Below are 25,355 nucleotides of genomic sequence, written 5' to 3'. Positions count from 1 at the left end.
GGAATTAAAGGTGTGTTTTATAATTTCTACATAGGTGTTTTATTTTGTTTGTTTGTTTCATGCCAGTGAGTACCTTTGGGGTTACCCCAGCAGTTGGTGGCCTCTCTTCTGGAACAGTTGGGGAAGCCTCGACAGCACTGAGTTCAGCAGCCCAGGTAGCTTTGCAGTCTCTCTCTCATGCAATGGCCTCAGCCGAGCAACAGCTCCAGGTGCTGCAAGAGAAACAGCAGCAGCTTTTGAAGCTTCAGCAACAGGTTGGAGGCCATTTGGCTCTTTTTAGTGCTGTATCTAAACTTCGAAAGCTGAGAAAGTAGTTGCAGAGCTAGTTGCCTTTTTTTTTTCCTCCGTAGTGTGTTTGAGGAAAGAACTGCTCAGCACGCTGGTTCACTCTTCTTAAGCAAAGTGCTGGTAGTGTCTCCCATGCTGCTTTGGTCTTTCAGACTTAGTTTTTGTGTATTTTAAGGGTGGGTTGGGAGTTTGTAATAAAATCTAAGTCTTCATAAGTAAGTATATCAGTCTGAAATTGAAAAAAGCATACCAAAGTGAAAAGCACAGTTGCTGACACAGAGAAGTGCCGGTCATAAAGTTGTTGTTAGTTGGCCAATGCTTGGCTGTGTTGACTCTACTTTTCTGTGCAGTGTAGGGTTTTGTTGGGGTTTTTTTTGTTATTCCATCTAATTATTACTCATGTTCCTCAGCTTGTGATTCAATTAAATAGATAGTTTAATAGTTTAATTTTTCAGGTTATAATTGGTCATCCAACTTGGCTATATTGAAAGTAGCTTAGGTTTATTAAATACAGTTGTATAATCGAAGTTGAACTTGTGGCTCAATACTACTCCCATGTTCACAAGTAATATTATCTGCTACATACATTGCTTTCATCTTCTCCACAGAAAGCTAAGCTGGAAGCAAAACTGCATCAGACAACGGCAGCAGCGGCAGCAGCAGCATCAGCAGTTGGTCCTGTTCACAACTCAGTGCCTTCTAATACAGTAGCAGCTCCAGGGTTCTTCATTCATCCTTCAGATGTCATTCCACCCACACCAAAAACAACTCCTCTCTTCATGACTCCACCTTTGACTCCACCTAATGAAGCAGTTTCTGCTGTTATTAATGCTGAGCTTGCTCAGCTTTTTCCTGGTTCAGTCATTGACCCCCCAACAGTTAACCTTGCAGCGCATAACAAAAACACAAGCAAGTCTAGAACGGTAATTATTTTGTTTTTCTTAGAGAAACAAAATGCTGTAAGCATTACCAGGGTCTTAATTTGTACTTGAGTGCTAGTATATATATATATATATTTGGGTGAGATGTGGAAGCTATATTGCTAAATTTATACCATGAGCAAAGAACTTATGAAAGCAAGATAGTATTGTTACAGTTAAACCTCATCTGGTTTCTCTTTATTGGAGCTAGCTTAACTGTGTAAGGAGTTATTAATCCTTTGAACTTAGTAGTTCATATATTTTGATGGTTCATGCTCAAATTTAAGTTTAGTAAAGTGTTGTCAAAATTATACATCTTTAATAGCCCACAATAAATGCTTCGATTTTAATAACTTAAATTTACTGATGTTTTTCCACTCCTCAGAATCCACTTGGATCTGGCCTTGCTCTTGCAATATCTCATGCTTCACATTTTCTTCAACCTCCACCTCATCAGTCAATTATTATAGAGCGAATGCACTCAGGTAAAACCACAATTCATAATAGTAGTTTTGACACATGTTCTAGTAAGAAGTGGAATATTTTCTGGGGCTTTAAATAAGTTGCTTAGCTACAGTCTCTTTTAGCTTTCCAGAGTGTATTTCTTGGTTTGTATTCTGGATACCTGTGAGTTTAAGACCTAGCACTTGATGATAGTTGAAAAATGCTGGAGTCTTGGGGAATATGTTGGGTCTCTGAACAGAGCACCTGTTCAAAAATAATGCATAAAAAGCAAAACAGCTTCATTTAAGTTGATGACAAAATTTTCTTCTCCAAGTGTTCAAGCTGTAGTGGGAGTTTCTGGGATTGAGCAGCTATTTTTAGCCTCAAGTATGCAAATACACCTTTTAAAAAATGCATAAACTTTTATATACCTTTTAAACAATACATAAATAATGTCTTTATTGTTTGAGAAATGACATGTCTTGCTGGTTAGCACACACTGATCTTTCAGGCAATCCTGTGTTTTTCTCACCTAGGAGCGAGAAGATTTGTAACCCTGGATTTTGGAAGACCTATATTACTGACAGATGTATTGATTCCCACTTGTGGAGATTTGGCTTCTTTGTCCATTGACATCTGGACTTTAGGAGAAGAAGTGGATGGAAGGCGACTGGTAGTGGCTACTGACATTAGCACACATTCACTTATTTTACATGACTTGTTGCCACCCCCAGTTTGCAGGTTTATGAAGGTAAAAGGCTCCTTTAACTTCTTGATGTTTGTTAGTACATGAACTTTCACTTAAGCTCTCTTCAGACCAAACTCTTTTTGGCTATAATTTTTTAATGTATTTTTGACTTGGTGTTTATTTTTCCTGTTTTGATACAATTGTGTTACAATATAGTTGCATTTTCTTTCAGATCACTGTTATTGGTCGATATGGTAGCACAAATGCCAGAGCAAAAATCCCATTAGGATTTTATTATGGCCATACCTATATCCTACCCTATGAAAATGAGCTGAAACTAATGCATGATCCCCTCAGAGGAGAAGGTGAATCAGCAAATCAGCCAGAAATTGATCAACATTTGGCAATGATGGTTGCATTGCAAGAAGACATACAGTGCAGGTTAGCAGGGGAAAAAAAATGTGTATTTGCTAATTATTTTTATGTAAATTGGATATCATAATGTCACAGAGTTTTTTTTCTTCCCATTGTATTCTTCAGACCAAAAATTTCTCTGCTGTTGTAGAGTTGTTGTGAGTATTTTTGTAGCATTAATAAACACTACACTGTATTTTTTTCTGTAACTGTTTTAACAGTGCCTTCACAATGGACCAGAAGTTGGCTTCTGGCAGGGTGGTTGTCAAATGTATTGCTGTTTGTTAATGTGTATTGAATTGTGTTTTTTAAATATTTCCCTTTAGGTACAATTTGGCCTGTCATCGATTAGAAATCCTTCTGCAGAGTATTGACCTGTCACCCCTCAATAGTGCTAACAATGCCCAGTACTTTTTGAGAAAGCCAGACAAGGCAGTAGAAGAAGACAGCAGAGTATTTTCTGCTTACCAGGATTGCATTCAGCTGCAGCTTCAACTCAACTTGGCTCACCATGCTGTTCAGAGACTCAAAGTAGCTTTAGGTGCAAGCAGGAAAACACTGAAGGAACAATCTGATCCAAAAGAGTTGATTCAAATGTCATCCACAGAACAGTTACGCACCATCATTAGATACTTACTGGATACTTTGCTCAGTTTGCTACATTCATCCAATGGTCAGTATTTTTTGAGGTTTTGATTTTTTTTGTCATGTTAGTAGAAACAATTTCCAAATACTTTTATTTCTTAACCTGCACTTTGCTATTATAAGGCCTTTAAACTATGTTTAGATGTAGAACCATAGAAATGTAGAATGGTGTTTGAGTTTGAAGGGATCTTAAAGATCATCTAGTTCCAACACCTTGCCATGGAGAGTGACACCTTTCACTAAACCAGGCTGCTCCAAGCCATATCTACTGTGATTTTAATAGCTGATAGCATACACTGTAAAGTTTTACCAGTGGCACAAGCTGGCCTAACCACTTCCTGAAAAGGATAGGCAAAGGTGTCAAGGTCCTTCTCGCTTTTGTGTAGTCCTGGCTGCGTATTCCTTTTTCAGATAGTCATCTGATCTTTCTTGGGATGATCCAGTTTGCTGAAGTAACAAAAAACTGCCCAGGCAGAATGCTCAGGTGGTTTTCACAGGCAGAATCACCTTGTGAAACGATCTGTGAGCATTGAGGCCAGTGCAGTGCTGGGGATGGATTAGGCAGTTGGAAGTGGGCTGAGGAAGCAGAAGTTGCCTCTAGAGTGGTGGTGGTAGTGAACTCATAAAACCGGTATTTCTAGTTAGTTCACGATTTTTTGATATCCGATAAAGATTTTTATTTCCTAAGCTTGCCATTGAAAGAAGATTTGGAGAATTTAAATTGAAAAATCTGAGTAGGAGTTGGTGGTGTTTAAAAAAAAAAAAACAAAAAAACCCCACATTATACTGTTGATAGGTTGTTGTGTGATTTTCTGTGCCAGTTTGTTCTAAAACATGATGGAGGTTTGGTTTTTGCTTCATGTAGGTTCTGTGGAATATTTGCAATGACATAGTATTGATTTGGTTTTGACCAAATGGCCTGGTCTTTGAGTTACCTACAAATCACATCTCCCAATATGTTCCCACCTCCTTTACTCCTGCCACTTAGTCTAATTGTAGTGTAATTGAGTTGAGCACTCAATGCTAGATGTATTCATGTAGTGGTTTAAAAATACTTACTGCAAACTTTTTCCTATGTTTCAAGTCATTGTCTCTTTAAACAGAGGTGTTCTCTTTTTTTTTAAAAGGGCACTCAGTTCCTGTGGTTCTGCAAAGTACTTTTCATGCTCAAGCTTGTGAAGAGTTATTTAAACATCTGTGCATCAGTGGAACCCCCAAGATACGATTGCATACTGGCCTTCTGCTGGTTCAGCTCTGTGGAGGTGAAAGGTGGTGGGGTCAGTTTCTCTCAAACGTACTGCAGGAATTATACAATTCAGAACAACTTCTCATATTTCCACAAGACAGGTAAGGTATAAATCTATATTGATACATTATCTGGGAATCAGTGAAGTAATTTCATTGTTCATAACTTAGCATTGGAATTGACGAAATGGGACTGAATGGTTTTCACTGATGGTTTTTTCACTCAATGGTTTTCACTGATTTAAGAAATAGACCCAAAAAAGTATTGCAGATGATAAATGTCCAATTGCAGTTATTTATTGCATCTGTTTGGTTATTACACCACAAAAATTTGCTTATTTTTTTTATTTGGAGATCTTCACATACCTAGCAGGATTGCTGTCCAGTGTCAAAAATGGCCTTCTCTTTTATCAGGCTTAAATGTACCCACATCATAAGTACTGCTCTTCTCCAGTATTTGAAAGTGGGATTGAGACTGGAAGGTACACTATTAGCAGTCACTGCAAAATCCTGCACTGAGATAAGAGCAAGAACGTGTAGAGTTGAGCACTCAGTGCTAGATGTATTGATTATTTCAGATTATTGATTGAGGTCTTTAATATTCTGAATGTTAGCATTTTATTTTAATCAAATATATTTGCTGCTTAGAGGCTTTCTGCCTTCTTTGAACAGCAAAATCTGTATTTTCATATTTTTTAATTAATTAATTAAAGATTCATTATAGATTATAGATTTCATTCTCTTTCCCTGCTATCAGTAATATGTAATAGGAAATAAAATGGATGAGATCTTGTTTCAGATGTGGAAGACTCTGCTGACCTCTTGAGGGTGAAAGAGAGGATGTTCACCCTAAAATGCTGCATTAACCTTAACAATGATAAGAATGTGAATTCCAGTCTACTTGCTGGGCCGCAGTACTGCTTTCTGTAGCAACCTGTCTGTGTCTCAGATGAAAGCCTAGGACAATCATGTTATATAAGGGGTGTTGCAGGACATTACTGGTTCTAAAAAAGAAATAAAACCTTAAATTTGTATATTTTATTTTTAGGGTCTTCATGTTGCTTTCTTGCATTGGCCAAAGATCGCTTAGCAACAGTGGTGTTTTAGAAAGTTTACTTAATCTCCTGGATAACCTACTGTCACCTCTGCAACCTCATTTACCTGTGCACAGAAGAACTGAAGGTAGCCTTCTAATTTGGGAGATTATTTTCATAATCACTATAAACTAGAAAATTGAGAGACTAACTTACAATTTTTTGGTGTATTGAAAGAAGAAATTGCTTGTTTACTATATTTCTAAAACACAGTTGTCTTTCAAAATGTGATTAATCTTCTTGTTCTTTAGGTGCTAAAAGAGATTCCTTTCTTCACCCCTTTAAAACTGAGCAAAATCTATTTGATTATTTATAATTCAGCTGGGAAGCTTTGGCAGAGTGGGGGGAACATTCAGTGTATAGACAGCTCTAGTGAATGACTTTGGAATTTAATGGTTTGGAGAGAAATGCACCTTTTCGCTCATGAGATCCTTTCTAAGTTTCAAGTTCTTGAGGTGAAACAGATACGAAAACAAGTTTGTTAAGTGTGTCTGCAAGGTTTCTGCAGACTACACAGTTTGTTCTTGTGGGGCTTTTTGTAATTACAAGGAATTTACTTTTTTTGATCCTAAAAATTCACTGAAATTATATCCTGCGAACTTGATTTTCTTTGAGTGTTCTGTTAACTACCCCAAGGTTGACGCAAATTCTTATTTTTGAAAACATCACACCCTAGGCTACTTAATTTGGTATGTACAGGGAGCAAAGCATTATAGAAGATCAGTTGTTTAAAATTCTTAGCCATGTGAGGTCTGTGAAGTGCCAGCTGAGACTCTGTCCTTAGTTTTCCCTTGTGTCCTGATGTTAACGGACCTACAGCTGGTGTCAGAAGCTGTCCTATTGCTTCACACTGATCTGCCATGTGCTTTCTCTATCGGGGCCATATCCTGCTATAGTCTCTAACTAGTTTGAGGCAAACCCAAGCTTACATCTCCTCTACCTCTGTTTGCACTCTCCCCACAGCTTCCAATTCCTTTCATAGCTCTTGCCTTACTAGTTGTCCTCATGGAGGACTTTAGGAAGCAGAAGTAACTGATACTTCAGAGCTTTATTTGCTGGTCTTCCAGCTTCCTTCCTCCTGGACAGTACAGGTGAGTACTAGGGCAATATTATGTGTGGTGGAAGCATCAGGTATGGCAGAAGAAATTCCTGTTTGAGAACTGTCACACATAAATCAGGGTCAAAGGGGTGAATACTTACTGGGGAAAACGTGAAAAAGCAAAGGAAAATCAGAGTAAGAGGTGAGTGTTAGGGGTGGAGAGAAGTTGTAAACTTTGAGACCGGAAGAGTCAAAAAGGAATAAGCAAAAGCAAAAGACATTTGGAGGGAGGGAGGGAGGGAAAAAAGCTGAGATTATTTTTTTTTTTGGCGAGATAAAAGGAAAATAAATGATCTTGTTTTAACAGAAGTATGGAAAGGTATGTACTTCACTCTGTAGCAGGATGCTTTCTTTTTATTCTACCAACCAAAAAGGCGTCACCAAAAAGCAGTCACCAATGTGCCTCATTTCTGTTCTTGCAATTTAGTCTGTGGTTCCAGTCCAGGTCCTGTTATGGACCTGTTGGGGTCCCTGCTTCCAAGCTATGGGCTGCTTTCTGTCAGAGTGTGCTCAGGAAACTGCAGTTAACGAGTCAGGCTGCATCCTAATGCTTGGATGCCAGCAGCTACGTGTGATTTTGGATGGATCATTTCTGTGCCTTAAGTTTTCTTGTTTGATCTACGTTTAATAATAGTTTGAATTAATTACAGCTTTTTTGAGGTCAGTGCATGAAAAGCTCAGTGTAGTTAAATGTGGCTCAGCACAGCACACTGATATGAAAATGTGGGTGTAACCTCTAGTGCTGATGTCTTTGCTGTACTGACATGGTAGAATTATGCCATTTGCATAATGACTGTAATTAAGTGGTCATTATTTGTAGGTTTCTGGTTTTGTTGAGCTAGTCATGTGTTCACTTTGGAACTGTTCATTAGGATTTCCATGTGCACAAAAATTTTTCTTGCATGATGCGCAAGATAAGTTTTTTTCCTTTCCGCTCGTTCAAAAATATGGCATTTAAAGTGTGAGACTGAAATAGGCATTAGCCAGTCTTTAGTGCCACCAGTGTGGTTCATCTAGTCTGAAGTCACTCTTGGCTTTCCTGCAACTTATTCAGATAGCTACATGAAATACACTCATGGAGATGTAAAGATGGAGGTATCAGTATGCATGGTTATAACTATCTTATTGGAGCCCTGCTTGATGGAGGAGTTGCGTGCTGTAGAATTTGAGATATCTACTTCATGTACTTTAATGCAAATAGCTGTCATTATGCATTTGGTATTTAGGAAATTTAGACATTAAATTTTTTACTCTTTTTAAGAAAAATGCTGCTTAATTTTTAGCTTGAACAGTTGAGATGAAGTTTTTGACATCCAACTTAATCAGACTAAGGGAACTGTGACATTTTCGTTTGCACCTAAGTTTCATACTGATTTCTTTCCTCATTTATGAGTGCTCAGACTCTCCCTCTCCTTTTAAAAAACAAAAAGAGGGGAGTGGAGTCTTTGTGGCCTAGTGAAATGTGTGACGTTTGTTATGTCTTCAGAAATTTATTAAAGCACTGAAATTTGTTTATTTTGAAGGAGTTTTAGATATTCCCATGATCAGTTGGGTTGTAATGCTGGTGTCCAGACTACTGGATTATGTAGCTACTGTTGAAGATGAAGCAGCCACAGCCAAGAAACCTCTGAATGGAAAAGAGAGGGAACGCTTTTTGACAGGTACATCGCATTTATTATCAAAACTTGATTCTATTGGTGTTGCTCTGGGAGCGGTTCAAATACCTGAAATGCAATTTCTATTCACTTGAAAAAGAGATTTTAAAAATGCATGTTGTGATCTTTTCATTTTCATTCTTGACTGCTTATTTACATCCACATCTCCTTATAAATGTAATCTCTTTCGTTTTTGCAAGTCAAAAATGCAGAATTGATTTGAATTTGTGAAATGTGTGTATATTACTGTGTGACTGGGATTTTACAATTGAACCTGTTGAGACACTTTGTATTGTGAGAAAGGGCCAGCAGTATGACTTCATAAATGTTTTGGTATTTGTATCCACTATTTTTAAATTGGTTTTTATCTGGTTTTCATTTATTTCATAATAATAGTAGTAATATAACAATAACAACAACAACAATAATAATAATATGTACTATATATTGTTGTTGTTGTCATCATCATTATTATCATTGTTATTATTACTTTGATTAGCTTTTTTTTCTTTTAATATCTTTTCTAAAAATTAAAATAAAGCTTTTATGTTATGAAGATGTTTATCTATTTTTACTTAGGACAGAGTTGCTTGCCTGCTTATGTGTTCTAAGAATAAGGAAAAAAAGATGGTACCACTGCATTTTAATATCACACAGAAATACTACTGTGAGTGGGGATAGTTGAATAAGGCCAAGAGCTCAATTTAGCTTGTTTCTTTAGTACTTAGTATATGGAGATCCTAACCACTGAAACATAAAAGCTTTTCTCTAGAGTTAAATGAGGTTTAATAAGATGGATTAATTTTTGAATTTTTTTTTTCCCTTAGGAAACCAGTGGAGTTTTATAAATAATAGCCTTCACACTCAGAGTCTGAGCAGATCTACTAAAGGCAACAGTAGCCTCGATAGACTGTATTCCCGAAAGATCAGAAAGCAGCTCGTGCATCATAAACAGGTGACTTCCTGCATGGCAGTGGCTATTTTCACAGAAGAGTGTCTCATTTAGAGGATATCTCATTTCTTGAAACAACAGCTTTGGCACTGGGACTCATTCAGCCTTGCTTTTGCATAGGTCTGATTCTGTAGCTAAAGGCTGCCTAACTTCTTTGACATTCATCTAAAACCATGGGGCAAGGGATCTGCTAGAAAAACAAATGTTGGAGTGTACTGTTGTACTCTATTGGACAATAAGTATAATGTACTTTCTACATAAATCTGAGTACACCTGAGTGCAAGCACCTAAGCTGTGATTTTAAAGTATTTTAAAAGCTCAGGATACAGTTTGAACTGAAGATTGCTATCATGTGAACATACTGATCCTCTTAACATCTTATTGCTTAAATTTTCATTTATTCCTATTAACATTTTCTTTTAGCAACTTAACTTATTAAAAGCAAAACAGAAGGCTTTGGTGGAACAGATGGAAAAAGAGAAAATACAAAGCAACAAAGGATCATCATACAAACTTTTAGTAGAACAGGCAAAACTAAAGCAGGCTACTTCAAAGGTATGATGCTCTGAAACTGTAACTGACTTCTTGTCCTTTATGTGAAAAGACCTGTTCCTGCAAAGTCATTTTTGTCTTACTTTGACCTTATTGCAAAAAGTTGTTTCATCATGGCTGCTATCAAGTATCTTCTAATACTGAAAAAAAGCAGCCATCTGGAAATTTATTGCTCTGTGAAAAATAGTTTATTGTTCTACAGGATTCTTTTAGGTAGTTGTGGCCAAAATTACTGATGAACTTGTAGCTTCAGGGATGCCAGTCATGTCGTTAAACTTCGGATAACATACAGCAATAGAGAGATAAAGTAGTACTTTATATGGCTAGCTTTCATGCATGATGCTCTTCTAGATGCTTTCCTGGTTGAGTAATCTGAAAATAATCATGCCAGTGTCTGTCTTCCCAAACTAATAAACATGACTTTTGAGAATTATTTTTGAAGTTTGTCATAAGCTCTTTAGCTTTCTGAAGGTACCCACCACATCAGTTGTAGCATCTTGCAACAGGCCCCAGATTTTGAGAGTTGGTGATATAGTTAAAGAATTGTTTCTTTATGAGAGGAGATGCTGAAATTTTGGGATTTCAGACAATGACAATGTGGACTTTCCAGGGAACACAGAAAAATATGTAAATCTTTCTAGCTACCAAATGTAGGTGATATTTCTCTCGAAATATCAATATTTTGAGAGAAATATTTCTCTTGAAATATTTACTCCCTAGTTCAAGAAATATTCATGTCTGTTAGGATGCCTAAAGATAGGTCTGTGGAAGGAGATTACATGATGTTGGACCTTACAGGCAATCTAAAGGGAAATCTTAAAATTTCTAGTAATTATGGAAAAAAATCACTAGTATAAAAATTAAGCCCTAAGTTTTCACTAACTGTGCTTGTCATGAGCTGTTCTTTCCTGCACTATCTTCTGCTTTATTCCAGCAGGTTATACTAAGGGGGCTGCTCCACTGGTGGCCCCATGAGACATCTTTAAATGAGTTACTGGCTGAACTGTGCTGTCCAGCTTTTTTAAGTTTCACTTTATAGTAGCCATGTTGCATAAAAAACCTATGTTGAGCTAAAGATCTGTCCTCTTGTAGTTTCTTGTAGTTAAGGTGTTACTGCACCCTTAGTAGTAGCATTTTATGTGTGTTTTGCTGTTTCACCTACTAATCACTTCTAGTTGTGACAAGCTGTGAGTGACGTGAAACATGTACTGCATTTAGGAGAAAGTGAAACCTTTGTCTTATTAAATAACTCTTTCTTTGGTCTACTTCAGTAGCTACTGCTTAAGTGAGATTATAAGAGGTATTTGTATTATCTAATGACTGCTAGTGTAGCTGATACAATGAGCTGAGCTGCTAAATGAACGCCCTTGGTGGATGAGAGGATTATTAAAAGCAACTTCTTTTCTCCATCACATATAGGCCCTCTGTCAAAAAGGTTTTAGTTGAGAGCCATGATCAAAAATGAAACTAGTTCAATTTATGGTATGAATAATGCATACTTTGTATCATGGCAGTATTAAGAAATTTAGAAATTCCTGATGATTTATCGAATGCAAAGAACTGAAAAGTCAGTGTTCTTGTATAAGTAAATTTCCATATTGTCTATTTTTATATGCAGTTTGCTTTATGGTAACTATAGCTTTATGTACATGTGTGGGAATATGAAAGAAACTTTGAAAAAATGTATTTTCAATATGTGTTATGGTATACATAAGGCTTAACTGGCACTTCTGCAGAACTGAATTTGATTATGCGTTTGTCATGTGAGATAACATGCTGCCAAAACAAATTTCTGCCAATAAAGCCTTAATTCTATTCCAGATTCTCATCTATTTTTAGACTTCCTTCTGTTTTTTTAAGGAGTTGCACAGTCTCTGTTATTACTGCCACAGATTCTTTGGGAAAGGATTTAGAGGTCAGTTTTAACTGTAACTGTTGTTTCAAATTTAATTTCTGCAGCACTTCAAGGACTTGATACGCTTGCGTCGAACTGCAGAATGGCCTCGTTCTTCTTTAGATACTGAAGTATCAACAGCAAAGGAAACTCCAGAAATTGAACCACTTCCCTTTACACTGGCACATGAACGTTGCATTTCTGTAGTGCAAAAGCTGGCACTCTTTCTCTTGTCCATGGATTTTACTTGTCATGCAGATTTACTTCTTTTTGTTTGTAAGGTAAACAGAATATGGAACATCACTATGTAGCTGCAGTAGCAACCACATTAAATTAGTTTTCTATTACTGCTTTTTTGCTTGTTTGATGGTAAGGATTAGCTGCAGCACTAAAATTGCTAATCATTTCTGGTGAAGTAGTTTTTCTGATCTGTCACTTTTTGTGTGACTTACAATATGGTGGCTTCAAAATTGCATGGAAAAACTAACTTAAAATATATATATTCATGTAATTACATTTGTAAAATTCTAAAGTATGAGCTGATAAAGATACCTGATTTATTTGTAAGCAAAATCTAATAATCATAGAAAATAAAGTTTCATAGGGTTAACTATGAGTAGGCATATATTTATTTTTCTTTTTTTTAATAGGTTCTTGCTAGAATTGCAAATGCTACAAGACCAACAATTCATTTATGTGAGATTGTAAATGAGACTCAATTAGAAAGATTATTGCTGCTTCTTGTTGGAACTGACTTTAACAGAGGAGACATCTCTTGGGGAGGAGCATGGGCTCAGTATTCTCTGACTTGTATGCTGCAGGATATTCTAGCAGGTTTGTTTTAAGATCATATTCTTTAGAAGGTATCTTGCATTTGAATCTTTCTTCCTTTAATATTTTGAGGGGGAGTTTATCACTATGCTAATCTGCTGACACAGTCTAAATTATAAAAAAAACCCAGAAAATCATAACATGTAGGTTAGTGTGTAAAATGTGATTTTAAATTGCAATTAGGGTGACTTGTGCATTACAAAGTTCATTTTTATGTGACCCTGATTATATAAAAATTATTCAAAACACTTCCCCTTGAAGAAATAGCCCCCAGAGGATTTTGAGTTAGATGAAAAAATGACAGTTGGCGTAGACACTGGGATTTTAATTTGTAATGAGAATAAAGTTTGAAATAAAGTTGTCTGCTTAATTTAATACCTAGGAGAGTTATTGGCACCTATAGCAGCTGAAGCTATGGAAGAAAGTGCTTTGGGAGAAGATGCTGGAGCTTCAGCTGGAGATTCTGATGACTCTCTCCAGCAGTCCACCGTTCAGTTAGTGGAAACCATAGATGAGCCTTTGACACATGACATCACAGGTAAATTATTCCATAATTTTGTATATGTATTTATTCAAAAGAGTAAAAACAATTTTTACTCATCTATCAAGGTATCAGTAAAAGACTTTTTGGTGATAATATAAATAGTTTTGGATAATATAGGCAGATTGAGTAATTAATTTAGTTTTACATCTGACAAGTAAAAAATGGTTATTTTTCTTTTCCTATTATTTTTAAAAAGGCAACTTGATTGCATATTTTAACTTTTTCCACAAAGTTTTATATTGAAAAGCTTAAAATTATCTGTTAAGTATATTGTACATCCTTGTTCTATCATTTTTACTTGCTAATGTTAATACTCTTTTAATGATTCAAGGTGCTCCACCCTTGTCGTCATTGGAAAAAGATAAGGACATTGATCTTGAATTACTGCAAGACCTGATGGAAGTTGATATTGATCCTTTGGATATTGATTTGGAAAAAGATCCCCTTGCAGCCAAAGTCTTCAAGGTATGTCACACCTAAATTTTCAGGATAAACTTTACATGTGAGATGGAAAAATCCTTACACTCTTACACTTCTTCAGTAGTGGTATTTGATAACTTAGACCTGCTGATATTTTTTTGTGATGTTTAATGTGGAATGACAGGAAAGAATGTAAATATTCACAGTTGACCACAAAATATTTTGTGTTTGCATGAAGATACTTGTGTAAACTAGAGGTTCTGAGTTTACTCACAGTTCAGTACGTGTTGAAGACAACAAAAGCATAATAGAAAAATAAGATCTAGTCTTGTTCTTTTTATTAAGAACAGAGCACCATTTCTGTGACTGATCTTAAGATGAGTTTATGCTGTTGGTATTGTATTAAAAAAGGAAGCCAGCAGTAGCATGTGCTCAGATTGGCTTTAGACTATGAAGAGAAGAGTTCAGCTCACTTCAAAATTTATTCCACTGGGGAACAAGAAAATTGCTAAGTACTTTTATACTTAAAATGAAGGCTAAATATACATGTGTTGTACAGTTACAATATTGTCAATGAAAAACCAAAAATTTTTAGACTTTAAAGAAACACACTGTTCATAATGAAATACTGAGTCCCTTTTCTCTGTTTAGGAGGATGACATTTGGAGTTTTGCCATGCCTCTCACTATTGACTGAAACCTCTCATTTGATTTAACCTAAATTATCTGTCTCACTGCTTGCTGAGAAAACACTGATTTTTTTTTCTGTATTCCCTCATATGTCCTTCCACCCATTACCTATCATGTAAAGATTTTTTTCCTTAAATCTCAGTCTACCATCAAAAATTACACTTAGTGCTGAATTTCTGTGTTACTGATGTTTCCTGTCTTCTTTTTTCTCCTATCATGTCATGTGGCAGTACTCTTTAGTCAGCTTCATCCAAGATATCTTTATTGTCTTATTACCTATTTTGATGTCTACCAAAAAATCACCATAAAATCACTTCTTCCTTTTTCATCCTTATTAATATTTGCTTCCTTTTCTGTAGAATAGCAGTTGGTCTTGGATCTCACTGTTAAAAAGATCAGCGTATGCAAATTGCCTTGATACAGTGTTACATTACTTTTTTCCTTGTGTCCATATGCTTTATTAGTGTCTTAAGTTATGATACAAGTAGAGATTACTCAGCTGTTTCTTTTTCAGAGCCCAGTACAAATAGTCCTTGAGCCTCACTGAGGCTTCAGGGTACTTAATTAGTACAGTTAATTGTATAGGCTTCTGTCATGATAAATACCTCCTCAAAATATCTGTGTAATATTCTACTTCCAAATTTACAATATGGAACAAATATGGTAAGAAAAGCTGATAACATTTTCAAATTGGCTTCTTGAATCTTTGAGGCAGGTAACTACACTGCTGGATTTTGATAATCACTAAGGATTCAGTAGCTTATACTGCAATAAGGATTGAAACAATTTTCTAAAGCTGTTGGAACCAGTCTTCTGGTTTTAATTTTTTTATTTTCCAAGTCTGTTGTTAGTCATTAAAAACTTTTGGCAATCTAAGGACTTGCTGTTTATTGTTTTTCCTTTGTTTTTTAAGCCTATAAGCAGCACCTGGTATGATTACTGGGGTGCTGAATATGGCACCTACAATTACAATCCTTACATTGGTGGTGTTGGAATTCCAGTTGCAAAACCACCTGTAACTACAGAGAAAAATGGATCACAAACTGTCAGCATATCAGTCTCTCAAGGTAAGCAATTAATTAAAGTTCTGTTCATGGTCTCTTTTCTGTAATACTGTATTTGATATCTTAGGACAAGAAATTATTTTAGCAGTATCTATGTATTTTAAGAGGAAATAATTAGATTTTTTATATGCCACATTTTTTTCCTGTAGTAACTGAGAGAATATAATGTGAAACTTACATTTAAAAAATCCCAACATAGCAGAAAATCTTATTTTTTAACATTTTGAAATGCACTTATAGGCAGTTTTAAGTCTTTCCTGTTTTCTCAGGAAATTTTGGAAGCTCTTTTCTGGTTGGCTCTACCCCAAAGGAGTGAAGTGGCACACTTCTTTCGTTTGTAGGAGTACTACTAAACTGGGTGATAGATTTTTCTTCTGCCACACTGGGGGAAAAAAAAATTTTTGGTTCTCATTTGAGAGCTGTTTCCTTAGGAAGAAATGAGTTGAACATATGCAGATTGTCATGTGTGATAGTAAAGTGAGTGTGGAAAGAAATATGGGTGTGTTTCAGAGAAATACAGTGTTTTAGTAACTATATATTTCAGGTCTTTTAGAATGTTATAGAAAGTTAGAGGAACAAATTCAAGGTGGGATGAGCTCAGTTGTTCAGAGCATGGTGCTGATAACACCAAGGCTGTGGGGCCAATGCCCATACAGGCCATTCTCTTAGGAGTTGGATTTGACAATCCTTGTGGGTCCTCTCCAATTTAGGCTATTCTGTGATTCTGTAATTATGTGTGCCCTTGATATACACAGTTTTACCTTTTTTGTTGCCTTCTGTAGCTTTAGATGCACGTCTTGAAGTTGGACTTGAGCAGCAGGCTGAGCTGATGCTGAAAATGATGTCCACACTGGAGGCTGATTCCATTCTACAAGCATTAACAAACACATCTCCTACATGTAACTACATGTTGTCAAATCATTCTCTTGACATAATGATCATGATGCTTTGAAGTTTGTAGTAGTGTTTTCTGTAGTCACTTAGTAGCTGAGAAAAAGTTGCATTTTGCTTGAATTTTCTTATTTGGCTGAACTTGAGAGAGAGTTCTTTATTCAGATTTTTTATTAGCTTATATGCCTGTATTTAAGACATTTTGTGAAACAGTCAACTATGCATGTGGATTATGCTACAAAGAAGGGAAAATGTTCAGCTTTAGGTCTAGGTGCAAGCAAACATTAAGCTTCCTGTGTGAAGCTTCATTCTTGGTGTTAGAAAGCTCTTAGCATTTGACGGGTTACACCTACTGAGTGATGAAAGTGGGAATACTTGAATACAGTTTTGAACTCAGCTGTTCAGTGAGCTTTATGTTACAAAAACACTCAGATTGTTTTACTTTTGAACCTTTTTTCAGTGAGTTGTGCTGCCCATCTTGTTAAAATGTGTTTCTTTGTAGCTCTCTGGGTACTTCAATATGCCTGCAGTCAATGAGTGATGGAGCTGGTTTAGTGACATCTTCAGACTTTATTCTCTGGAAGTCCATTATTGTCTGCAGCAGTTGCACTGTAATGCGTGAAAGAGATGTTCCAATTGTTTGTCTTACCAGGGCGCTGCTGTAATAGCTGTGAAAATGTATTTGTGTGGACTCAGTTCCAAATAGTTTTTGTGAAGATGGAAATGTTTGATATTCAAGTATGCTGCTACTATGGCAGTCAGTCCAAATCAACTGGACACTGTTTTGAAGATGTTCTTCTAAATTATTAAAAAGTGTCTTTCAATTAAGTACAAAATGCAAGGAAATAGTTATGAAATGACTTCTGGCAACTTTTCAGAGTAATTCATGGGGGGGTGGTACCCTGTTTTGTTTTCTAGTGACGCAGTCTCCCAGTGGCACAGATGATTCCTTGCTGAGGGGATTACATGCTGCTAACCAAAATGCCCAGCTCATTGTGCAGTTGTCATCTATACCTATGCTGAGTGCATGTTTCAACAAACTCTTTTCCATGCTGCAAGTCCACCATGTTCAGGTAGAGAATTTTGAATTTTAAATATTCTGATAGTATTTTTCTCTAAATTTGAGAGTTGTTTTCCTCTACTTCTTGCTACTTAGTAATCTGTTAGGTTGTGCACTTCATTGCTTATGAATATGTCATGGACAATGGTACTGATAATGTAATAAAGCGCTGAAAGCCTTTGTGAAAGCAGACATTGCTTGTTACCGTGGAAAACTGGTGTACATTTGCATATTTAAAAACAAGTTTGCATGTCCACTGAATGATAATTGTTTGCTTTGTAATGAAGAATGTCACTAAGTGACACTTAATGAAAAATAGAGATTTGTGGAGGTTTTCAAAACCCAATTGAATAAACCCCCAAGTGACAAAGTCAGATATCTTCTTTGGCATTTCTTTGAGCAGATTGGACAGGATAACTTGCAAAGGTTCCTTCCAATCTGAATTATCCGATGATCCTGTACGGTAATAGCAAATGTAAAAGTTTGCTTTTTGAAAAGTCGTTGGTTTAGCAAAGCTTTTCTTGATTCATACAAAGGAATGCCATGTATGATGTAAATAATGATTACATGCCTGCCTCCCTCTTGATATTTTGATAGAGTGGCTGACTCCATCCCTCAATTGTTCTTTACACAAGAAACTATTTTGGATGAGATATTTAAACATCCTTGATGCTTCCCCAGAATATCTAAAGTTATTTTCCTCAGGGGGATTATTCAGAGTAAGCATCAGTGTCTCTGAGATTTCTCATTAGATAAATGGGCCTTTTGACTAATTTTGGTTGACTGGGAAACTATCATTTTAGTAACATTGCAAAAGCTTCCCTGCAAACCTGTAAGCCTACCTGTATGTATTACAGGTATAGGGTTATGAGAAAGATATTTCCAAACAGTGTGTAAAGCTGCATTTTCTTAACACAAGTTTGAAGAAAGTTCTTAAGAGAAAATATTTACAAGAACTCAATTACAAAAAAAATAGCAGAAGCATTTGCTAGTTAGACTGAATTTGCCTTGAATATTATGTTTAGCAGAATTTTCAAATCCAGTCAAAGAGAGAGAGGGTGTGTGTGCAGTGAAACAGTAGCAGCTGAGAATATAGATCAGGCTTTTAAAATTAAAATTTTGGTGCTCTGGGGTTCTGAGTTTGTTCTCATAGTGGATTTTGTTTCCCCTTTCTTTCAGCTTGAATCGCTATTGCAGCTATGGCTCACATTAAGCCTGAATTCCAGCTCCTCTGGAAGTAAAGATAGTGGTGCTGATATTTTCCTTTATAATGCTAACCGAATACCTGTTGTTTCCCTAAACCAAGGTAAAATATATTAAATATGAGAAATAAGTTAGGGGTTGGTTTTTTTAAAATACTCAGTTTTTGCTAATAAGCAAGAAGTATTGCAGTAAGTGTTTTTGCTAAGATCAGTGTGGGCATAATTTCTGAGTTCTTATTAAAGAACTTTTGGTCTCGTTTTCTTCTTAAAGTGGAAAATACCTTACTAGAGTGTAACTGAGAGTTGATTCGTTCACTTTTTGTAAAATTAGTAGCAATGAAATGGTAAAATTTGTGGTTCTTAACTCAGAATTATTCCCAAGAGGACTCATTAAAACACATTTCTTTGTCTGAGATGAGCTGTGCAACTGTATGCTGATGAATTTCATCTCCTTGATACCATTCTATGATTCCTCCCTTAACAAAAGGGTCAGGAGAGTGAGAAGGCTCCATTCTGTTGAGCGTCAGACTACTAATTCTAATACTTCTAGTATGAAGACATGCTGAATTTTTTTCTTGCAATATGTTATACTATGTAGTTAAGAAAGACTGTGGTATCTTGTGGTGATAATCCAAAATGTTAATGCCTGATAGTAAGAACTTGTTACACTGACTTCCATGAAAACAATTTGAAACCAGTTTCTTTGCATCATTTTCTTTGCAATGTCAGGGTCTGTATACTGTAGAAAGTTCTGTGGGTCAGTTCCTGTGAAGTCTTGGTAAGGTTTCTTTTCCTAATTTCCTGCAACAGTGGTTGCAGGAACAGTGACAAGAGCGGTCAAAACAAAATGAATGCAAGGAACAATAATATTAATAACCATAATCAGCATAGCACCTTGTAGTAAAAATTAGAAATTTATAGTAATACCTTGAAGATTAAAACTGGGAAAAAACTGTTTTTCTTGACAGCTTCAGTAACTAGCTTCCTGTCAGTTCTGGCATGGTATCCTAATACTTTACTCCGGACGTGGTGTCTTGTGCTTCACAGCCTAACACTCATGACAAATATGCAGCTTAATGGTAAGTTTGTTTGGTTGGTTTTCTTATGTTGACAGTTTTAGGGATGTACAAATGAATGTTGATTCCATCAGAAGACTTCCAGAACATTCCTTTTGTCATATGCATGCCTTTGTTCTCCATTAACTTTGGGCTTTTCAAGAGTGAGCTCCTTGAATTGCTTGTACCGTGGGAAACAGAAAATGGTAAAAGAAAATGTCATTATAAGTAAGTCGTCAGTGTCTTCCAAAAAACGTTTTAGGACTAGCTAATGATCTCTGGGAATTAGTTTTGTAGTATGAGAAGAAGTAGCAGGGAGGAATGATTAAGTTGCTGTGAATGAGATTGAAGTTTTTCTGAGAGAGTAGGAATATTTTTGTAAATATGCAGGCACCAGTCACTGCTTATGTTAAGCTATCTGAAAATAAGCCCCCAGCAGCTGAATCTATTAAAATAGAAATCCAGCCATTTCATTTCCCTATACATACCAGTAATACCTCACATTCTCTATATTACTCCATAACACATTAGAAATAATCTCACTTTGTAAATGAGATTTTGCCACAAATCTAGTAGAAGTTACAGGAAGTAGTTTTTAAATGTTGTCTATGAATCTTTTTTTCATATTTGCCATTTCAAGTCACTGACTTTCAGATACACTTTGTTCGTAAAATTTTTACTTTCTGTCCCTTTTTTTTGATGTTATTTAGAAATTGGTCTCACAAAAATCTGCTGAAATTTTTGTCATCAGGTGAAGAAGTCGAGCTACAAAAAACTAATGAAAAAGACTTATTATGCACCAACTGAGACTTCACTCTTATTCGTAGTATTTGAGAATAGATCATGGCCTGATTTCTGGAATAACTGCCTTCAGTTAACAAGCACGTGTACTGTCAACTCTTGAGTCAGTCACACCTTATCAGAAAGGATGGGCACATTCAGACCTATGTGCGAATCCCTGTAACTCCTCCAGGGAGCAGCTGTACACCTGAGCCAGTTGTGAAAGGGAGAACATTGGCATCATGGCATTTTTCAGAGCACGTTGTCCCACTTCTGCAGGATCTGTTTCATATCGTGCTTTTTTTCAGGGTTTCGAACTGATTCAGTACACTACCACTGCAAGAGTAAGGCTTCACATTCAGTAAAGCTTGTTTGTTTGATCACTGAAGGGTGTCTTTTAATTCACATTCCAGTTTTCAGAGTTCTTATCTGTTAAGCTCCCTACAGTTTTATTCTGAGAAGTCTTTGCATGTGCCAAGAATAAAAATACTGTGATTGTTTACAGGATAACAGAACACTTGGTCTCTGTCTGACAAACTAAAAAAGGCACTTGAGCCTGATTTAAGTGTTGGACTAACAAAAAGAGACAAATCCAAATGTCTGTATGTATTGCTCCTGCAAAATTAATGTCGATTTTCAAGAATACTGCCATAGCAAGCTTGGAACACTGATTGGATGGTTTTGGGGCTTTGCATCTGTACTTACTGGAAAACTCTAAATCATGGTCCTGAGTACACAGTTTTTGGTACCTGATTTAGCTGAGAATATTTCCACATCTTGAAATAAATATAAGGGTTTTGCACTAAAGATACTTGATTTACGCTTAATGTTTAATATTACACACATAATTTTTATGTCTTTATTTTTAAGCTGGTCCAAGCAGTGCCATTGGAGCTCAGGAAAGTACTGCCCAATTGTTGGTGTCAGATCCCAACCTTATTCATGTGTTAGTGAAATTCCTTTCTGGCACTAACCCTCATGGAACAAATCAACACAGTCCACAGGTAATGAGCAATTAAAATAAGAGAAAAACTTTTTGCAATAGGATTTCAAGACACTTGACAGAAATATGTATTATCATAATGTATTATATCCTTGTCTTGTTTCTTCTTCTAGTGTAGGCTTAGTTGGTTCTAATGAGCAGCCATAGGGAAGTTCGTGTTGTTGATACACTCTCAGTAGTGCTGGTATGTTTTTACAGCTCTCTGGAGACTTGCCACAGGGAGAGGATGCCATACGTGAATGAAGTGTTCCATTCAGTTACTTTCCCAAAATCTTGTTGGGTTGGGATAAAAATGCCGATGAAGATTAAGTTTTAATATCTAAGAATTCCTGAACTTAAAATTATACTTCATTTTCTTCCTGTTTCTGAATTCATGTGGTATCTGCTGCCTCTCCTAATTTCCATTAATGTTTTCTTGTTTTTTCCATCTTTGAAATATCTATGAATGGTGTTTTTAAAAAAGCCCAAATGAACTTAATTGTAGGTAGTATTTGCCAGGAGTCTCAGTTTGGGAGACAGAAGGCACCTGGTAGTTCCATGGGGTTTTTTCCAGCAAATCTTCAAGAAAATACATAGTCATTTCCAGAATTTTAACACTGCACAGTGCCATTAAAGTACTTACTTAGATATGTAGTTTGTGAAAAAACATTCAGATTAGCACAGAAGTGGATTCTGTATGGAGTATAGTTTGCATTACTGAAAAGAGAATCTCAAGCTGAAAAACAAGTCTTGGACCAAGAACTGAATTTCTTGCTTTTAACTCACGACTAATGATACAAAAACACGTCATATAAATGGATATAGATTAGTTCTGTAAAGATGCTGTAAAAATTTTCAAAAAGCAAGTTGAGCTATGCAATACTTTCCTGTTCTTAGAAGATGTTAATGTTCTTGAAGACATTTCAGTTGTATATAATTCTTCCTAAAATGTCTTCTCTTCTAGGTTGGGCCAACAGCAACACAAGCTATGCAAGAATTTCTTACTCGATTACAGGTGCACCTTTCTTCAACTTGTCCTCAGATGTTCAGTGAATTTTTATTGAAATTAATACATATACTTTCAACAGAAAGGTAAATCTTACGTGTTTGTTTTCTTTCATACTCTCCATTTCTTTAAAATCTATGTAATTGTGAATCACAACTCAGATGTGTATGTGCCTTGTCATACTATCAAGTTATGTGTCAATGGAAATCATCATTGCTGCTGCAGCACGAGCAGCAGGATCTGGGCTGCCTCTGGCACATGGAAAAGTGCATCTGGAATTCACACACAGCTGTCTGTAAGGGAGTGTCAATAAAGGCACTAAAATATTGGACTGATTTTATTTAAAGCTTGGTGAAGTAATTCCCTAAAGTAAGGACTCTGTTGATGAGCTTACCTATTAAAGAAAGTATTCTGAGAAATTATTCGTAGGTTGTGAAAATAATACAGATGTCTTTTCTCACATGGTAGGATGAGTTGTGAGATTGCCTAATTCTATTTATGCAATATGCATTTTTATTGCCTTATCTTTGGTGGGTTTTTTTCTCTCCAGATGAGAGTGGAAAACACCCTCTGTCCCACTGTCCTGGGGCCTGTTGATGCTCACAAGTGTAGAGAAATATCTCTGGCCAGTAGAGAGAGAAGAGCTTATGGCTCATCTTTCACAGTTCTGCTTCCTCAAGGCAAGGCCGATGGGCACAAGACTCTGTCTCCAGTAGTACACTGGAAATGAGGCAATCGTTTAGTCTGAAGTACACTAAAAAGCATTTCTTTCTGGTATTGATGTTCTGCTCATCTCCAGACAAAGGCTTCCTGTAATTAGGGATGAGCTTCCTCAGTTCTGGGTTCCCAGTAGGTGGCACTTTGGTGTTATCTATTCTTTTATCTTACAGAAAATGGTTTCTACCTTCTCCAAGAGATTTTACCTTTGTAACCTAAATTATAGGAGTGGTGTTTACTAGGTCACATTGATGATCAGTGATTTCTATGAGACATGTCATAATACAATAAAATCATTAATTCCCAGTGAATCTTGGAGTGTGTGTCTGCATGCCAGCATTTGTTTAAAATAAGCTAATGAGACCACTGAAAGGGTAGTTTTTGAAACTTGTTAGGGTTTTTATGTGAAATGCCGTGAAATGGAAGCAAAACACCAGGAAGAGATTTACATGGTTATTTCTAAGAACACAGATAATTATGGAACTGTACTGTGATCATAAGATTAATTATAAAGAAAAGCAGTACTTTACTGTTAGAATTACTTAAATTCCAAATATTATTTTCAGGGCTGTTTCTATAAACTGTTTTGTTCTGGGTTTAATTTTAAAAGTTCGAGTAAGATTAATCAATGGGAAGAAAAAAAAATCCATCATGATTTCCTGTTAGCAACTAAATAATCCTTATGATATTCAAGTATTATGCGACTGCTTTCCATGAGGTTTTCTTGCAAATGTCGGAAACTTTTCACCAAGAACTGAACAGAACTGTTCAGTCTGTATGTAGACTGTTCCAAGTATTTACCTACAAAATTACCTGAATTACAAAACAAAAGATGAATCCTAGCTTTTTTCATAGTTAATTTCTTAATCCTTAGTGGTATCAGTAGGGTTGTGGCATGAGCAGGTTCTGCAGGCTGTTTAATGACCAATATATTAAAAAATTACAGAAGTTTAATGCGGGTGGAAGATTAGATTTTGCTTCAACATGCATTTCTGAAAGTAGCTGGATTTTTTATTCATTGGAAGTCTGGTGTGCTTTTGAATCCCTAAAAAATCAAGGAAAAAGACCACACTCAACAGCCAAACCTGTATAACTTGTAATATCTCTCTTTCTTCTTTTTTTTCCCTTTTATTTCTTTCAGGGGTGCTTTCCAGACAGGCCAGGGACCATTGGATGCTCAAGTGAAACTCCTGGAATTCACCCTGGAACAGAATTTTGAAGTTGTATCAGTTAGCACTATTTCTGCAGTGATTGAGTCCATAACCTTTCTTGTGCATCATTACATTACGTGTTCGGACAAAGTAATGTCCCGCAGTGGCTCCGACAGCTCTGTGGGTGCTCGAGCGTGTTTTGGAGGGCTTTTTGCCAACATTATCCGTCCAGGTGATGCCAAAGCAGTTTGTGGAGAAATGACAAGGGATCAGCTCATGTTTGATTTATTAAAGCTGATAAACATTTTAGTTCAGCTGCCACTTTCCAGTAACCGAGAATACAGTGCCCGTGTTCCAGTAGCAAGCAGTACTACAGACAGTGTGTCTGATGAGGAAAAGGTTTCGGGAGGCAAAGACGGCAATGGAAGCAACCCTAATACTCAAGGATCAACTGCATACGTGGCAGACTTGGTGTTGGCCAACCAACAAATTATGAGCCAGATTTTGTCTGCTCTTGGCCAGTGTAACAGCAGCGCTATGGCCATGATTATTGGTAGGTATTTTCTGAGTAGCATGGAAGGTCTTTTGGGTGGTGAAACGTTTAATAAAACTTCTGCAATCTCATAAGCTGGGTGTAGATGTGGAAGAATGTGTTACAGAAATGACAGGAAAGAAGAGACAAAGCTAAAGGGGAGCAGATGCATGAAAAAAAGCCCCTAACTGGAGATGGGAGACAGTAATTGAAACCAAACAGGAATGTGTTTGACATTTGAATTTGCTGAATCTCAAAATGCTTAATGTTAAAGGACCTCTGGAGATTGTCTAGTCCAGCCTTTCCGCACAAACTCAGAGCCGCCTCAGTTGAGAGCAGGTTGCTCAGTACCTTGGTTCAGTTGGTTTTTTAATTCCTCAGGGGTGGAAACTCCACAACTGCTGTAGGCAACCTGTTGTAATGTTCAATCATTCTTAAAATAGAAAAGCCTTTTTCTTATGTTTAAGTGGAATTTCCTGTATTTCAGTCTGTAGCCCTCACGTGCCTCTATGCATGAATTAGGATGAGTCTTCTTTGTACA

At 36.4% G+C, this 25,355-nt stretch overlaps 1 protein-coding gene across 5 annotated transcripts in view; it reads left to right on the top strand.

Moving 5' to 3' along the window:
• Positions 1–25,355, top strand: part of BIRC6 (baculoviral IAP repeat containing 6) — a 176,180-nt gene that overhangs the window by 58,818 nt on the left and 92,007 nt on the right. For 2 of the 5 annotated variants that reach the window (XM_038133271.1, XM_038133270.1), the window contains exons 24-46: positions 67–155; positions 897–1,211; positions 1,594–1,693; positions 2,189–2,403; positions 2,573–2,781; positions 3,081–3,427; positions 4,527–4,746; positions 5,693–5,826; positions 8,361–8,498; positions 9,320–9,447; positions 9,868–9,999; positions 11,956–12,171; positions 12,541–12,724; positions 13,104–13,259; positions 13,597–13,730; positions 15,288–15,441; positions 16,221–16,337; positions 17,248–17,402; positions 18,569–18,695; positions 19,560–19,670; positions 21,297–21,430; positions 22,373–22,500; positions 24,273–24,835. In XM_038133271.1, coding sequence (XP_037989199.1) covers positions 67–155; positions 897–1,211; positions 1,594–1,693; positions 2,189–2,403; positions 2,573–2,781; positions 3,081–3,427; positions 4,527–4,746; positions 5,693–5,826; positions 8,361–8,498; positions 9,320–9,447; positions 9,868–9,999; positions 11,956–12,171; positions 12,541–12,724; positions 13,104–13,259; positions 13,597–13,730; positions 15,288–15,441; positions 16,221–16,337; positions 17,248–17,402; positions 18,569–18,695; positions 19,560–19,670; positions 21,297–21,430; positions 22,373–22,500; positions 24,273–24,835 — 4,206 coding nt within the window. Of the gene's footprint in view, positions 1–66; positions 255–896; positions 1,212–1,593; positions 1,694–2,188; positions 2,404–2,572; positions 2,782–3,080; positions 3,428–4,526; positions 4,747–5,692; positions 5,827–8,360; positions 8,499–9,319; positions 9,448–9,867; positions 10,000–11,955; positions 12,172–12,540; positions 12,725–13,103; positions 13,260–13,596; positions 13,731–15,287; positions 15,442–16,220; positions 16,338–17,247; positions 17,403–18,568; positions 18,696–19,559; positions 19,671–21,296; positions 21,431–22,372; positions 22,501–24,272; positions 24,836–25,355 lie in introns of all 5 variants that reach the window. The other 3 variants (XM_038133269.1, XM_038133268.1, XM_038133273.1) reach the window with 2 other exon arrangements.

The sequence above is a fragment of the Motacilla alba genome, chromosome 3, assembly GCF_015832195.1.
Source record: "Motacilla alba alba isolate MOTALB_02 chromosome 3, Motacilla_alba_V1.0_pri, whole genome shotgun sequence".
Classification (NCBI taxonomy): Eukaryota; Metazoa; Chordata; class Aves; order Passeriformes; family Motacillidae; genus Motacilla; species Motacilla alba.
This window is presented reverse-complemented; position numbering and strand designations above follow the sequence as displayed.